Raw genomic sequence first — 16,306 nt, 5'->3', positions numbered from 1 at the left:
TTGAGCTGGGATTCAGGAACCATATTGAAGATGTGAGGACATTTTTGGATTCCAGGCATCCTGACCACTACACAGTCTTCAACTTGTCACCCAAGTACTATCGCAGTGCCAAGTTCCACAACCGGGTGAGTCTCTTCTGTGGGTTTCAGAGTATGTTAAGGAGTTGGAATGGAGCTTAGAGATCATCCAGTGCCCTAAGCCCCTGCCCTGGGCAGGGACACCTCCCACCAGAACAGGTTGCTCAAGGCTTTAGCCAGCCTGGCTGTGAACACTGCCAGGGTTGGGGCAGCCACAGCCTCCCTGGGCAACCTGTGCCAGTGTCTCACCACCCTCACAGGGAAAACTTCTTCCTGATATCTCATCTAAATTTCCCTCTTTTAATTTCTCCCCATTCCTCCTTGTCCTGTCACTGCAGTTGCTAACCAAAAGTCCCTCTGCAGCTTCCCTGGAGCCCCTTCAGGTCCTGGCAGGTTGTTCTGAGGTCTCCACACAGCCTTCTCTTCTCCAGGCTGAACAGCCCCAACTTTCCCAGCCTGTTTTTATAGGGGAGATGCTCCAGTGCTCTTATCAGCTTCGTGGCCTTCTCTGGACTTGCTCCAACAGTTCTGTGTCCTTCTGATGCTGGGACCACCAGAACTGTGTGCAGCTCTCTAGGTGAGGTCTCACCAGAGCAGAGTAGAGGGGGAGAATCCTCTCCATCACCTGCTGCCACACTGCTTTGGATACAGCCCAGGACATGGTTGGTTTCTGGGCTGTGAACTCACACTGCAGCTCATGGGGAGTTTGTCACCAACCATCACTCCCAAATCCTTCTCCCAGAGCTGCTCTTAATGACTTCTCCCCCAGCCTAGAGCTGTGTCTGGGATTGCCTTGATCCACATGTAGGACATTGCACTTGGCTTTGTTGAACTTCATGAGGTTGGCATCAGCCACCTCTCCAGCCTGTCCAGGTCCCTCTGGACAGCCCATCCCTTCCCTCCAGTTCAACATGAACAGGGAAGCTCCTCAGGAAAAGGAGTGTGAGGTCTTGTTTCAATGTGAGAAGATGATTAAGGAGTTAGAGGTGTTTTAAAGCTGCTATGGTGGGTTTTGGTGTTCAGTTGATCCCTGTGGGCCACAGGGATTAAAGAGCTGTAACGTTCAGGGCATAATGCTCATGTGAGGAGCCTGGAAGAGCAAAAGGCATTGCAGGAAGTGGAGCCTGAGCTGCTCTGAGCTCCTACAGAGTTGTTACAGAGAAATGAGGAGTAAAATGAATGGGATTTGAAAGAAATTGCCAATAAAAGATGGTTTTCATGTTGAACAATCCTGCAGTTGTGCTTTAATCAAGCAGGAGCCCTTAGGAGGCAAAGCACAGGGCTGGCAGCTGGATCTAAGGGGCATTTTTGCTCTTGTGACTTTAAAAACCACCTCCATTCTCTGCCCCAGTTTCCCTCTCTAAAACCAGAGCAGCATCCAGGAGCATTGCAAGGCTCTGGTTCACTAATGGCATTTAGAGGAAATGTCTATGAAATGCAAGATTAGATTTAATCTTCCCCAAAACTTCCTGTTCTTTCCCTCTCCCACAAAGAAGTGATTTTGGTTTTGTTTTAATTTGTTACTTTTTGTTGCCTTCAACAAAAAAAGCAACAGCAGTTCCCAGGCTTAACCCTCAGTCAGGGGAAATGAATCTAATCTATAAGCCTAATTTCATTTTAATTTGAGGTATGGCTGAGTTTATTCTCAGCAACTGCTCTGCTCCCCAGAAATCACTCACTCGCAGCAGATTTCTCCGTGGCCATCAGTAACCAGCTGTGACTTCAAAGATGAGTAAATGAACAGGAAAGACTAATTAAAAGATATCAAGGCTCTCAATCTTCATTGCCACTTGGTTCTGGTGCATCACTGTAGCTGGTGGTGGGTGGAGAGAGATGTATCTACTTCTGAAAGCTCAGCATTAAACATCTGTTGCCATCTGACCTGCCCATAACTCCTCCATCCTTGTGCTTTACCTACCCAGCACCTTAAGAGGTGCTTTGTGAGCCATTGCCTTGACTCACACAGGAAGCAAATGATGCAGGTTTTTATAAAGTATTGTACTTTCAGAGCTTGAGACTACTGAATCCAAGGATTTTTCATGAGAATGAAATGTGCACAACACAGTACATGAAATAATTATAAGGTTGAACTTCATATGTGTTGAAAAAAATCCTAATGGGCTATCAAGGAGCAGAAATCACATTCAGAGTCTGCTGTGGATGAGGATGGCAGCTGAACTGGTTTCAGGTGCACACTTGTTCTTTGAAGTGAAAGGCTTTGGAATTCCTATCTGCTTTAAAACTTGGTGTTCTTAAGGTCAAAGTAGGTCACTTTGCTGTGTAGTGGCACAGGAGAGAGATGAATTCATGTCCTGCTGGACCATTTTCCTACTCAGATGTGGCTGAGTGGGTCAGGAAGCCCCAAGGCCTCAGTTGGTTGAGGAGGAGAGGGGACTGTGAGTAGGTGCCGAGGCACTCTCTCAAGTTGCCCAGAGCAGCTGTGGCTGCTCCATCCCTGAGAGTGTTCCAGGCCAGGTTGGATGGGGCATGGAGCAACCTGGGCTCGTGGGAGGTGTCCCTGAGCTTTAAGGTCCTTCCAACCCAAATAATTTTATGACCCTATAACGCTGAAACATGGTAGTGCTCTGTTCTGCCCTCTGTGTCCCCAGCATGAGAGGAGAGGAGAGCTCATGTCTGCTTGAGGAAGTGTGAGCAGTTTCAAAACATATCACTCAAATATAACCTTAAACAAACCCAAACTTCCAAGTCCCTGATGGGTCACATTCTTGGCTGTTGCTGCCCTACTGCTAAAGTAAAACAAGCACTGGCTGCTTATTCCCAGAGTTCTAGAAGAATTCCTGTTACTTTTCCCTAAGGTTATCTTCCATAAGTGGTGATGAGGTTATGTTTGATACAAACACCACACTACAAAGTGCATTTTTAATGTCCTAACTGCCAACTGACAGGAAGATGTGTAATTATGGGCAATGAAAATAGAAAATTATGGACTGTTGGGAAATGGATATTATTTACTAGACAAGTACAAATGGCTTTTCCAGATGCTTGGCAGTGTGTTGGCATGAGGTCTCTTCTGAAGGTCATCAGTGAAAGGGTCACTGGTCATGTTAGTCCTAACAGGGAAGATCAAGGGTGAACAACAGAAGGAATGAAACAAACTGCAACTCTTGAGACAGGAGAAGGTGGAGGATGAGTAGAGGAGGTAAATAGGGAATGGTCATTCCCTGCCTTCCAAGCTTTGAGCATGGTTTGAATTGTTGAGTGGTTTCTACAACACAAACCCACACATGCTCACCCAAGGGCACAGCTGAACTTCAGGATATTTTGGAGACCAAAAACTTTCCTGAGTCTAGAAAGCAATTAGACAACTATCTAATTAGATGTTAGCTATTAGATTAGACAGAAATCTCTCAAACAGTAAGCAGAGGTCTGCCAGCAGGACAGATGCCCTGGTTAGGCAGTGCTGCCAGCTTGCCCTGTCTCTGCATCCTCTGGCAGTCCTTTGTGTCATCACTGGACACAACACACAACGTGGTGGCTCTCTGGTTTGACTCAGGGTTCCTGGTTCTGCTGAAAGATGTTGTGCAGGTGTAAGGCAGAACCTTAAGTGCAAGGTTTATGAAACCTGGAGCACTTCCTTCCTCTGAGAGATGAAACAGGTGTGGGAGTCACATGGCTATTTGACAGTATCTGGGCAAACCACCTCCTTCCTGCCCCTGTGCTCATTAAGCAGGATCCAGAGGTCAGCTGAGAGAGAGAATGAATTCTCTGTCTGAGGACAAGCCTCATGACATTTCTCCTTTAAATTTCTTCTGGCCAGAAATGCCTTAAAAAAAAAGATATTTCAATTAAAACCAGATGAAACAGAGATGGCTGTGGAAGGTTTTGATGTGCTGCTTGAGACTGCAAGGACTGTTCTGGAGATAAGTGTTATGACTCAGAACTAGTACATTGATGAATAGTAACTAGACATACTTCAGGATTCGTGGGTTTTCAGCTCTAAGAAGTCATTACTTTTCCTTGCTCATATATTAAGTATATGATTATATGAACTCAGATGTGATTTTCTTTTAACAGAAGTTTTCCTTTCATCAGCCTAATAGCTGTCACATAGGGTTTGGAAGTCATGGAATCACAGTATGTTAAGGGATTGGAACGGAGCTTAGAGATCATCCAGCCCCAACCCCCTGTCCTGGGCAGGGACACCTCCCACCAGAGCAGGTTGCTCAAGGCTTTAGCCAACCTGGCTTGGAACACTGCCAGGGTTGGGGCAGCCACAGCCTCCCTGGGCAACCTGTGCCAGTGTCTCACCACCCTCACAGGGAAAACTTCTTCCTAATATCTAATCTATATTTCCCTTCTTTCAATTTCTCCCCATTGCCCATTGTCCTGTCACTGCAGCTCCTAACACAGAGTCCCTCTACAGCTTCCCTAGAGCCCCTTCAGCTCCTGTCAGGTTGCTCTGAGGTCTCCACACAACCTTCTCTTCTCCAGGCTGAACAGCCTCAACTCCCTCAGCCTGCCCTCATAGGGAAGGTGCTCCAATCCTCTTAGCAACTTCGTGGCCTCCTCTGGACTTGCTCCAACAGTTCCATGTCCTGCTGCTGTTGGGGCCACCAGCACTGTGTGCAGCACTTCAGGTGGAGCCTCACCAGAGCAGAGGTGGAGAATCCCCTCCCTCACCTGCTGCCCACACTCCTTTGGATGCCAGTCAAAAATCCTAAGACACAAAATGCCTGAGAACAACAGATGCACAGTGCCCTTTGCAAATCAGAGTTTTCAGGGACACATTGTACAACAGCTTTAGACACAGCAGAAATCAATGTGCTGCTGCAAGACTGGAGAGTTATTAAAGGGCCACTGGAGATAATCTGACTTGGAATGCAGATTTTTCCAATGTGCAGTCAGGGACAATAAGGACCAATACATCAGGATTCTGTTATTTCATTGAGAAAGCTTTTTTGTTTGCCTCCTCCTCAGTCATGAAAGTCATGGCACAGAATTACGCATGAGGAAAGACAGAGTAGGTTTCAAGCACAGAATTCTAGGTTGGAAAAGAGAAGTAGGTTTCTTGGCAGAAAGCATTTGTAAAGCAGGACTTGCTTATAATGCTCCTACAAAGCTCCTGTTGTCCATCATGTCATTCCTGCAGGTATCTGAATGTAGCTGGCCAGTCCGACAGGCTCCTAGTCTGCACAACCTCTATGCTGTCTGCAAGAACATGCACAACTGGCTGCAGCAGAACCCCAAAAACGTCTGTGTCATCCACTGCATGGTAAGTCCACCAGAAGGGAACCACTTTTGGAGACTGGTGAGTCATAAGTCATATTGCTCATGGCATGGCTGGAGTCTGGGGCCATTGCTGAAAGAAAAAGGGATGTAACGAAATGGACTCACAGAAGGGAGGTCATCTTCCATGCAGCTGCGAAGCTAAGCTGGAAGAGCTAACACTGAGCAAGAAGTAGGAATGCAATGCAAAAGAAGTCACAATCATTCTAGCAGTGAACTGTGAGAGGTTATGAGTAGCAAAATGGTTTGAACATCACCCAACAATCAACTGTTGTCCTGCTATGACTTGCCCAATTGAACTGGTTGCCCTGAGCAGCTGTGGCTGCCCTGTCCCTGGGAGTGTTCCAGGCCAGGTTGGATGGGGCTTGGAGCAACCTGGGCTAGAGGAAGGTGTCCCTGCCCATGGCAGGGGGGGAGACTGGATGACCTTTAAGGTCCTTTCCAACCCAAACCAGTCTGGGATTCTATGATTTTACTGTAAGTAGTCATAGAAGAAAACTTTGCCTCTAGACTGAAGGTGATGGAAATTGGCAGAAAAAAACACAGTTGGGAGTTCTGTCAAACTGTGAAGCTGAGATTGTTGAAGTCTTGCCATCACTACTTGTCAGGCCTGGCTGGAGGTGCCCAGCTGTCTTCTGCTCCACTTTGTGCCCCTCTTTGTGCCCTCTTTATTCAGCCCAGGGCAGTGTGTGGATGGGCTGCATGAGAGTAGTGTGATTCTGGAAGACTAACTTGTCATTTACCCCATACAAACTTTGATATTGACAGCAGTGCCCTAAAGGAAAGTTCTTGTTTGCTCCTGGAGCCTAAATTAAATCCAGGAGGTTGTCAGCCCTGATCAGCACAAACTGGAAGGAATGGAGGAAATGTCTGGTCCCAAATTGCATAGACTTCATATCTGAGTCTGGCATTTCTCCCTTACACAGCACAGCCAGGGGCTGTCCTGTAAATTCCCTTCAAACAGAGAGGAAGATGCACTTGATGCCTCCAGTCCTGGAAATCTTGCTCAAGAATAACGTTCCTTTGCTGTCCTTTGAGCAGTGAATATCAGGATAATGCTGGAAAGGACAGGGAGTTCATTTCAACACTTTCTACAAGTCTGCAGAAGCCCAGTTAGTTTGTATGAACATGAGAGATCTTTTCAAAAGCAATTGGAAGGGGCTAGACCTTAAAAAAGCAAAGAGCCTGTTAGACTCAAGCAGGTTACTGGGGTCTGGGTCAGCTCTGGTATGGCAAAGCCTACAGAAAATGGCTGGAATGCCTTAATGGTGCCTGAAACAAGCAATTGCAAGGACACAGGCTGGTGAGGCACTGGAACAGGTTGCCCAGAGCAGCTGTGGCTGCTTCATCCCTGGGAATGTTCTAGGCCAGGTTGCATGGGGCTTGGAGCAACCTGGGCTAGTGGGAGGTGTTCCTGCCCATGGCAAGGGGTGGAACAGGATGACCTTCAAGGTCCTTCCAACCCAAACCAGTCTGGGATTTTATGATTCTGTGTAACTGGATTCTGGTGGAAGCTGGTGGAAGAGCTTCTTTTAGTTTGGCTCACCAGAGCTGGAGTATGGTCCATATGGCTCATCATATATGTTCCTGGGTACACTGATTCTCTCCTGCTCTTCATGTATTTTTGGTACCATAGTATGTTGTATCATAGTATGTTAAGTGGTTCCATCTAGTCCAACCCCCTGCCCTGGGCAGGGACACCTCCCACCAGACTAGGTGGCTCAAGGCTTTAGCCAACCTGGCTTGGAACACTGCCTGGGTCGGGGCAGCCACAGCCTCCCTGGGCAACCTGGGCCAGTGTCTCACCACCCTCACAGGGAAAACTTCTTCCCGATATCTAATCTAAATTTCTCTCTTTCAATTTATCCCCATTGCTCCTTGTCCTGTCACTGCAGTTCCTAACGAAGTCTATCAATCTGACACAGCAAACATACGTTCCCCCATAATCACCCTAAAGACTCCCTAGACTTGTTAAGGAACATTCTGTAGGTTGAAGGCTGTGGAAGGGTTTAGGTGTGGGAGCCTGGGGATGGATTTTTTTGGTTGTGAGCTCTCAGGGATAAAACCTATTAGACAACATCTGGCACATGTGGGACAGATGTTCACTGAGCCCTGTAGTCACTTCCAGGCCTATGTTTGAATTAATTATAATATTACAGCTTGGGAGCAGCCACTCACCAACATTTGCAGCCAAAATGTACTTCTGAGCTTTCAAAATACGTCTGAACCATCCTAAGCTTTGGCTGCTCACTGCATATTACCTTAGCTTTGATCCAGGCTGGTGCCACTCACTACAGTCCTGGGCGTCAAAACAGCACTGAAAATTCCACATCATCTTCTGGTCTCAATCCTAGTCTTTCTGAATAAAGGATTGTTTAAAGGATGTCTGTGACACTTATACTTCTCCCCCTGTCCCTTTCCATACAGGATGGCCGTGCTGCCTCAGCAGTTCTGGTCAGTGCCATGTTCTGTTTCTGCCACCTCTTCTCTAATCCTGGCCCTGCCATGCAGCTGCTGAACACAAAGAGACCTGGAATTGTACTGTGGCCATCTCACAGGAGGTAGAGTATCCTGGCTAAATGCTACAAACTGTATTTCTTGTGCTAAAAACTCCCTGAGTACCTGTCATTGTGTGTTTGGGGCATGTGTTCCCAGCCCCTAGGCTAGGACAGTGTTCAGATTCGACTTTGCTCCTCAGAAATAAGTGGTGAAGTGGTGATCAGATGCTGGAACAGGTTGTCCAGAGCACCTTTGGGATCTCTGTCCTTGGAGATTCTTGCCTGGCTATCACCCCAGCACATTATCCAGTTCTGATACAGAACTGTGAAGCTTCTCCTGCTCTAAGCAGAGATCGGGACCAGATGAACTTCAGATGTCTCTTCCAACCTGAATTGGAAGCTGTTCCTGCTCATTGCAGGAGGTTGGACTACATAACCTTTAAAGGTCCCTCCCAACCCAAACCATCCTATGGTTAACCTGTGGTTAACAGGGCCTGGGTGAATCCCTCTCTTGTGTCAGCTGCATCCTTACAGAAGCAGGAATAGAAGCACAAATTTTGTGCCAGCTGCAGGGATGCTGGAGGACATGGAAACTCCAGTCCTGGAGCTGTGAAAGAATGGCATTTTCATCAGAGTTCAAGGTAGATTTTGAGTATGAAATGAAAATTGGTCACCTGGGATGGAGATTTCAGTGCTGCCTTTCTCTGCCTGCAGGTACATAGGATACATTTGTGATCTAATAGCAGACAAGCCCATCATTCCTCACTGCAAACCTCTTACTATCAAGTCAGTCACCCTCAGCCCTGTCCCCTGTTTCAACAAGCAACGCAACGGCTGTCGGCCCTTCTGTGACATCCTCAGTGGAGAGACCAGGATCCTGACCACTTCCCAGGAGTATGAGAGGATGAAGTGAGTTGCTGTGAGCTCCTCCCAGCTTTCATGGAGTGTGGGCTGCCTTCAGTGCTGTGTTGGTTTCCCCATTGGAATTGTTTTAACTAAGCCTAACACTAAGCAGAGCACTGAATGCACCTTCTCCTTGCTTGGCCTGAAGGAGGTGATACTTTTCTGTTGTCCCTGCTGATGGGTGGTGATGGCATTCTGCAAAGGAGTTTAACTGTGCATTTCCTTCTCTTCCCCTCAAAGAGAATACCGTGTGCAAGAAGGGAAAGTCCTAATTCCACTGGGAGCCACTGTCCATGGAGATGTTGTTGTCTCTGTCTACCACATGAGATCAACCATTGGGGGACGTCTTCAGGCCAAAGTAGGAGCTTGTTTAACCTCTTGTATGGTAGAGGGAATGTGGGTAGCTCAGAGATGGCTAAATGTGAGGTCAGATGATGTATAATCACCATAATTTTCCTGATGGTATCTTTGAAACCTTAATATTCAAGTTGCAGAGTGACCAGTGAATGTTCTTCTCTTCTCCATTTGCTATTGATGCTCTTTGCTACATAGATGGTACTTTCCTCAAGCCTCTACTGCAAGTGAAATTATCATATATTTTCCTGGGTACAAACCCGTTCCTCCAATGTATTCTGTGTAAACACTTCCATTTAATTGCAAGTGATCCCAGAGATGAAGAGAAGCGAGGAAAGAAGGCAAATTCCTGAAGGCTTCCTGCTGTGTGGAGGCTGCAGCAGCAGCAGGGTTTGAGACAGATGAAAATACTTGGAATATTTGGGAATATTGAGAAGGAAAAGCTCTGCTGCCTGTGGAACAAGCAGAATAAATTAGCTTATGCAGCAGTTTAAATTAGTCTAGGGTAGCTGGTAGTAGGGTAGACACAACTACCTGTCTGCATGTGCTATGTTTTAATTCCATGAATTTAAGCACTTGTTCAGCCTGGTGCTCTGTGGTGTTTTGTTTTTTTCCTTCAGATGACCAACACACAAATATTCCAAATTCAATTTCATACTGGATTCATAGCCCTGGGAACAACCACTCTAAAATTCACCAAGTGAGTATTTGAAGCTGAACATTCATCAAACCTGAGGCATAAAAGGCTGAAGGAGAATATTCACAGATGAAATATGAGAAGTCTCTGTGCCTGCATATATTGAAAGACTTTATATAGCTTTGCAGAAGTATCCTTCCCTTTAAAACTGTGCCACTCTTGTCCCCTTTAGGCCTGAACTGGATGCCTGTGACTCTCCAGACAAATATCCTCAGCTCTTTCATGTTATTCTGGACATAGAAATACAGTCTACAGACAGACAAACTGAATTAACTCCCCCATGGGAGAATTTTACCACAAAAGACATCAATCCATCCATTCTTTTCTCCTCTCATCAGGAGCATCAGGACACTCTTGCTTTGGCAGGTAAGGGCCGCATGGATTGATCCCATGTCCATGCTTACCTGCATGCTGAGCTTGGTTCAGCTTGATTTTATGTGCTCTGTGCTGCAGGTAGAGGTCCCACAGATTCCCCCCAGGATAACATCAGGAACGTTGGGCAGAGTGCTTTCTTCTCCTCCCTCAGCTGGCAAGGTATGCAGGCTTGGTCTTCAAAGGCAGATCTGCTTTGAGCAAGATAAACAACTTTTATTTCCCTGTCCCTGGAGCACAGAGTGAGGCTGAAGGATCCCATTGTAGCATTTCTTTCCCATTAGATCACAGTGTTGCTGCTGGGCACACCCTGATGTTGCAACTGAGTGGGAAGTCATTTCCTACAGTGTCCTCTTCAACCTTTGCCTGCTTGTGCTGTGTGTGATGTTTGTTGACATTGTTTTATTGTGAAGCTTCACCCTAAAATCCAAATTTAAGCTGCTTTCTCCCAGTGTTGCACTTATATATAGTTCTAAGAGAGTGAGTGTTGGCCTGAGGGATCACTGAATGATTCTGAACAGCTCGTAGCACTGCTGAGTGCAGCATTGCTCCTCTGGTATCAGTGCCACCTTAGGACCTGGTGTAAGAGGTCCTTGTGAGCACAGCTAGGAGGGTGGTTTCTGTCACTGCTCCTTTACAATGAGCCTTTGTTTGGCCTGGATTTTGAGCATCGTAGACTCTTGGTCCTTACTCAGAAACTCATTCAGTTTGGATCTCTGGGCATTGACTTGCTGACTCTTCAGGCTTGAGGAGAGTCAGTCTCTGTCTCTGTTTCCTGATCAATAAATCTGGCTCCTTGCAACACAGACCAGCAAAGACTTAAAGTTCATCTTTGCGAAGGAATAGTTCAGGTTGGAAAAGGCCTCTAAGACTATTGGAGTCCAACCATTCCCCCAGCACTGCCAAAGCCACCACCAACCATGTCCCCAGGTGCTACATCCACATGGCTGTTAAGTTCCTCCAGGGATGGTGACTCCACCACTGCCCTGGGTAGCTGTACTAGGGCTGGACAGCAAGACTTAAAGTTCATCTTTGCGAAGGAATAGTTCAGGTTGGAAAAGGCCTCTAAGACTATTGGAGTCCAACCATTCCCCCAGCACTGCCAAAGCCACCACCAACCATGTCCCCAGGTGCTACATCCACATGGCTGTTAAGTTCCTCCAGGGATGGTGACTCCACCACTGCCCTGGGTAGCTGTACTAGGGCTGGACAGCCCTTTTCATGAAGAAATTTTCCCTAATATCCAACCTTCTCCTGCTGTGCTGCAACTTGAGGCCATTTCCTCTTGTCGTGTCCCTTGTTCCCTGGGAGCAGAGCCTGACTCCACCTGACTGCACCTCCTGGCAGGGAGTTGGAGAGAGTGACCAGGTCTTTCTGATCCTCCTGTTCTCTACGCTGACCCTCTCCAGCTCCCTCAGCCTCTCCTCATCAGATCAGGGCTGGACAACCCTTCCGGGGAAGAAATTTGTCAATTTAAACCCTAGCAAAACGCTGCTGTGACACTCTCAGTAGCTTTCTGTTCTTGCTTGTAAGCTGCTTTTTTTTATGGGTCCTTTGTGATGACAAAACTAACAGCTGCCTAATTTTATTTTCAATCATCATTTAGATCAGAAATCTGACAAAAGTAGCTCTCACCCCACCTCAGAGGATCGAGCAGCGTTGGTGCATGAGGAAAGCGAACAGTCAGATGACGAACTCTTGTCCCTTTCCAGTCAGCACAGTAATGCCAGTGGTGACAAGCCCCATGGGACACCAAAACACAGCAAAAAGCAGCAAGAGCCTCCAGCACCACCTCCACCTGAAGATGTGGACCTGCTGGGCCTGGATGGTAGCCCCATGAGCAAGAGTTTTCCCTCACAGCCCAGCGCTGCCCCTTCTAACTCAGACTTGCTGAATGATTTGTTTGGGGTTGGTGGGCCAAGTTCCCAGAGTCAAAGTGGGCAGCCTGCTGCTGAGGAGGCTTTCCATGTGGGGGCACCTGGATCTGTGCAGTCAACTCCTCGGCGTTCCGCAGCTTCGGCATCACCATCCCCATCCCCAAGGGTAGGAGAAGGTAATAGTGGCTATGCCCAGTGTGTGGCTTGGGGCACAGGGAGAATCCCACGGGGGGATCTGTTCTGGGCTGTGAGATTCCCCTTGGGTACTTCCATTTCATTAAAATTAAGAGCTGTGGGAGATCCCAAGAGGCCAGTCAACTCTTCTAATCCCAGGCAGGAGCTGATGCATCTTCACAGTCAAGAACACAAAGCAGTTTGTTCCCTAAAGTCTCTACTGGAGCTCATCCAAGTGTTTGGGGACTCCTTACACCAATAGCCACTGGAGATCCTCAGTTTTGCTCTTCCTGTGTGTCCAGTAATGCATTTGAGGAGATTATGAGTTGAAAAAAAAACCCTCAAGTTTTGGGTGGACTCATAGCACTTTGAATTTAATTCCTCTATTAACTCGGGGGGGCTGGAGTTGTGATATTGATCCTAGACTAGGAAACATGGAACTTTTGTCTCTTCCTAGAGACAGATTGAGACCAGGCTGGCCAGAGTGGTTGGATATAGATATAGACTTATCTAGGTGTCTAATATCTGTAGATATTAGAAAGAGGGGAAAGAGAGTGGAGAAGAATAAAAGTTCAGGGGAAGAAATTGGGTCACTTGTACCTGGGCAAGGTTCAATCTTTCTGTGGCTGTTGGAGGATCTGTCTGAGATCTTTTACCTCGGGGTGGGAAGGTGATGAAGATGCATTTCACAAGGCCTTTTCCCGTTCAGGCAAAGTTATATGGATATTGTTGCCAAGCTTTGCAGAGCCAGGATGATGTTGAAGCAGAAAGGAAAAGTATCACACAGCTAAATTGCCCCAAGCCAGGAAAGCAAGAATAAGAGGTTGTGAGAGGAGTGAAGAGTAGTTATTGAGTAACATAAGTAATGAGCAGCATCATTAACACAATGCATAGCTCCTAGGGATTGCATCTTTCTTACAGCAGCGTGTCTTGCATCTCTGTTCTGGATGGTTTTTCCTTAAATTTGTTGGCAAGTAAGAATTTGAGTGATTTCCTGGGGGTTTCTTGTGTTGGTTGAGCTTATCGTTTTTTTTAACATGAAAGAGACAAGACTAAATTGATCAAAAATGGAGTTCAAGGACAAACTGGATTTTTGTAGTAAGTGATGCCCTGTGGGAAAGATACAAGTTGTTTTTTCTAAAATATTTCTAGAAGACCTTTTACCCTCAACATGTATAACCTTTGCCAGCCTGAAATCATCTTGGATTATATGCAGTTCCTGAGGGTAAGCAGGAGTTGCTCCAGGGTGCTAATTCCAAGCTGCAGGCTGTCCTTCACCATCCATTTATGTACTGGCAGTAGTACAAGTTAAAACTTCATCTGAGGTGTCTAAGCACCTAAATAGTGACTTTGCCTGGTCCTAAATTCAGTTCCTCTCTTTGGAAATGAAAGATGGTTTCAGTGTGTTGCCATGACCAAGTCATGTGGCTCTCTAGGATCCCACAGGGGCACTGATATGCTCCAGCTGTTCCCCTGCAGCCTCATGCTGTCTCCTATTTCCTGTCTGCAGGTATCAGGGTTTATTCTTCATGCCCCAATGTCCTTTCCCTAAAGCGCAGTCATCATACAAGTGAATGATTTAGTTTTCTCAAATATGTTTTCACAGCCACTGCCTTTGATCCCTTTGGAAGCAGCCCTAAGCAAACTGGTCCAGACCTCCTGGGTTCCTTCCTTGGTTCCTCAGCTGGCCCTGGTGATCCTTTCCTTCAAGCCACAAGAAGCCCTTCACCAACTGTGCACAGTGATCCCTTTCACATGGGTAAGAAAGTGAAGCCCTTCTAATGTGTCTAAATAAATGTGAAATGCAGCTTTTAAATAGCCATGGAGCCATTAAGTACAAACTGATGCTCACCATAAAATGACTTGAAACCACAGAAACCCCACGAAACAGGAAAGGGCTTTTTGTCTCCAGACTTAAAACACATTAATCATTTCAAGTGTGGTAGGATGAGCCTAGTTTTGCTCAAGTCTTGGACTTAATTAATAAGCTATTTGTATACATGGGGGGAAAAAAAGCCCGTGAAGAATGTCTGCCCACATATTCCTGTGGTTATGAGGTCTTATTTGAACCAAACTACTATTAATTGTGCTAGATACAGCATGGCATATTGAGCCTGCTAGAGAAAACACACATCCTTTGGTGATTTTAGTTACGGGCAGCTAATACCTTTACATCTGATAGTAACCCTGACCAAATTCAGTTGAATTTGACTCTTATGTGAAGGGAAGGAATTTTCTTCTCTTTGCTTGAAATGCTCCTTAGTTGTTCCCTCAAAGTCTAATGTGACCTTCTCTGAAGCACATTCAGATACAGATTTGTCTGTGTCTGCTCATCTACCACATGTCCCTTGGGTGTAGCCATCTCCCTGGAAAGCTGAAATGACCAAGGAGAGAAGTGCTGGCACTGCTCACATCCTTGCTTTGCCAAACTCTGGATACTCATTGTGTGAATAAAACATTGGGTCACACTTGAAGCTGGCTACACTCATGAAAGGAATGTCAGTGGTGTCCCAGCATGGTGAGGTATTAAATGGCAGTGCTGGATTCTGTGGATAATGAAATGCTGGCAGGGTGAGCAGCACAGACAGGCTTCATTGGAGACAGGGTTAGAGGAAGAGCTGTGTCCCCCCTCCTGGTTTACATATGTGTGGGCTGGTTTGCTTTGTTTGGTTTCTTCATCCTTGCCCTTCGCATGTAGAATATTTCCTTGGGTTGAGATGGATTCAGAAACAAACCCCATGTGCTATTCTGGTGGGAAGGGCTTTATAAATAAGTATATAAAGGCTGTGGCCAAAGCTGTCATCAAATAAGCACTGTGGACCTGTGTCCTTCCCCATTTTCCTTTGTATAGCATGAGAGCAGGAAAAATGCATTAAATTTGTAATGTCCATCATGAGTGAAAAGTTCACTTCTAATTAGCAAATAGTGGATGGACAAAAATCAGCCTGGAGAAGAGAAGGTTGTGTGGAGACCTCAGAGCAACCTGCCAGGAGCTGAAGGGGCTCCAGGGAAGCTGCAGAGGGACTCTCTGTTAGGAGCTGCACTGACAGGACAAGGAGTAATGGGGATAAATTAAAAGAGGGAAATTTCGATTAGATATCAGGAAGACATTTTTCCTGTGAGGGTGGTGAGACACTGGCACAGGTTGCCCAGGGAGGCTGTGGCTGCCCCAACCCTGGCAGTGTTCACAGCCAGGTTGGATCAAGCCTTGAGCAACCTGTTCTGGTGGGAGGTGTCCCTGCCCAGGACAGGGGTTCAGGACTGGGTGATCTCTAAGCTCCATTCCAACCCCTTAAAATTTTATGATTCTGTGAATATAATCCATCCTGCTCCTTACTCCCTGCTCTTAGAATCATAAAATCCAAGAGGAGTCTGGGTTGGGAGGGATCTTAAAGATCATTTAGTTCCAACACCCCTCCCTCTAGTGGCAGGGACACCTCCCACTGGAGAAAGACCTTGCCTGTAGAGTTAAAATGTCTCTTCATAGACACTGAGTTATGTTGGTTTTGCTGTACTACTTTGAGATATTTATATGTTTATGTTTATATTCTCCTTAGCTTCTAGCACACCAACAGTTTCCATACAACCAGATGTTTCCAGTGGTTGGGACTGGCCCAACAAAGCAGGTATGTATCATAGAAATTTGGTGTGTTTATCAAAAAAATCCTCTTAGGGAACTCAGAGACGAGAGGCAGAGGGAAAGTGCTGCCAGTGACTGCAGAGAACAGATTTCTTCTTTCTGCTGTACTTTGAGGGATACAACAAAACCTCAGTGAGGATGTTAGTTGTCTCAGGTGTCTCACTATACCTGTTGCCCTGGTCTCCCACCCATCCAGGTGAGGATCTGGCTAAAGACTTCCAAACTCTTTCTGGTCAAAAAAATCAGTGTTTCTTTCCTCAAGAAAGAAAGTGGGACAGGTGCTCAGTGAGGGTGTACTTAGGTGTGTTTCACTCCAGTGTGGAGCCACAAGAAGGACCTGGGAAGTGCTTTGCATTCCCAGGATGCCACTCAATAATTGCATGATTCTTTCTAATCTTGGGAGAGTCTGTATGGCCTATCAAAGCTGCTTCCTGAAGGCTTCTAGTTCTTAAAATACATCCATTTGT

The 16,306-nt window shown here is 46.4% G+C and overlaps 1 protein-coding gene across 2 annotated transcripts in view; it reads left to right on the top strand.

The window, feature by feature from the left end:
• DNAJC6 (DnaJ (Hsp40) homolog, subfamily C, member 6) overlaps nucleotides 1-16,306 on the top strand; it is a 25,489-nt gene that overhangs the window by 1,150 nt on the left and 8,033 nt on the right. For both annotated transcript variants that reach the window (XM_009071210.1, XM_009071209.1), the window contains exons 3-13: nucleotides 1-125; nucleotides 5,188-5,310; nucleotides 7,752-7,885; nucleotides 8,537-8,731; nucleotides 8,966-9,083; nucleotides 9,700-9,779; nucleotides 9,949-10,142; nucleotides 10,230-10,310; nucleotides 11,755-12,201; nucleotides 13,806-13,940; nucleotides 15,757-15,825. The exon at nucleotides 1-125 ends at the window's left edge or, in 1 of these variants, runs on beyond it. In XM_009071210.1, coding sequence (XP_009069458.1) covers nucleotides 1-125; nucleotides 5,188-5,310; nucleotides 7,752-7,885; nucleotides 8,537-8,731; nucleotides 8,966-9,083; nucleotides 9,700-9,779; nucleotides 9,949-10,142; nucleotides 10,230-10,310; nucleotides 11,755-12,201; nucleotides 13,806-13,940; nucleotides 15,757-15,825 — 1,701 coding nt within the window. The remainder of the gene's footprint in view (nucleotides 126-5,187; nucleotides 5,311-7,751; nucleotides 7,886-8,536; nucleotides 8,732-8,965; nucleotides 9,084-9,699; nucleotides 9,780-9,948; nucleotides 10,143-10,229; nucleotides 10,311-11,754; nucleotides 12,202-13,805; nucleotides 13,941-15,756; nucleotides 15,826-16,306) is intronic.

This window comes from Acanthisitta chloris, unplaced genomic scaffold (assembly GCF_000695815.1).
Source record: "Acanthisitta chloris isolate BGI_N310 unplaced genomic scaffold, ASM69581v1 scaffold2553, whole genome shotgun sequence".
NCBI classification, from domain to species: domain Eukaryota; kingdom Metazoa; phylum Chordata; class Aves; order Passeriformes; family Acanthisittidae; genus Acanthisitta; species Acanthisitta chloris.
Note: the sequence above shows the minus strand (reverse complement) of the source record. Positions and strands in the feature narration are given on the sequence as shown.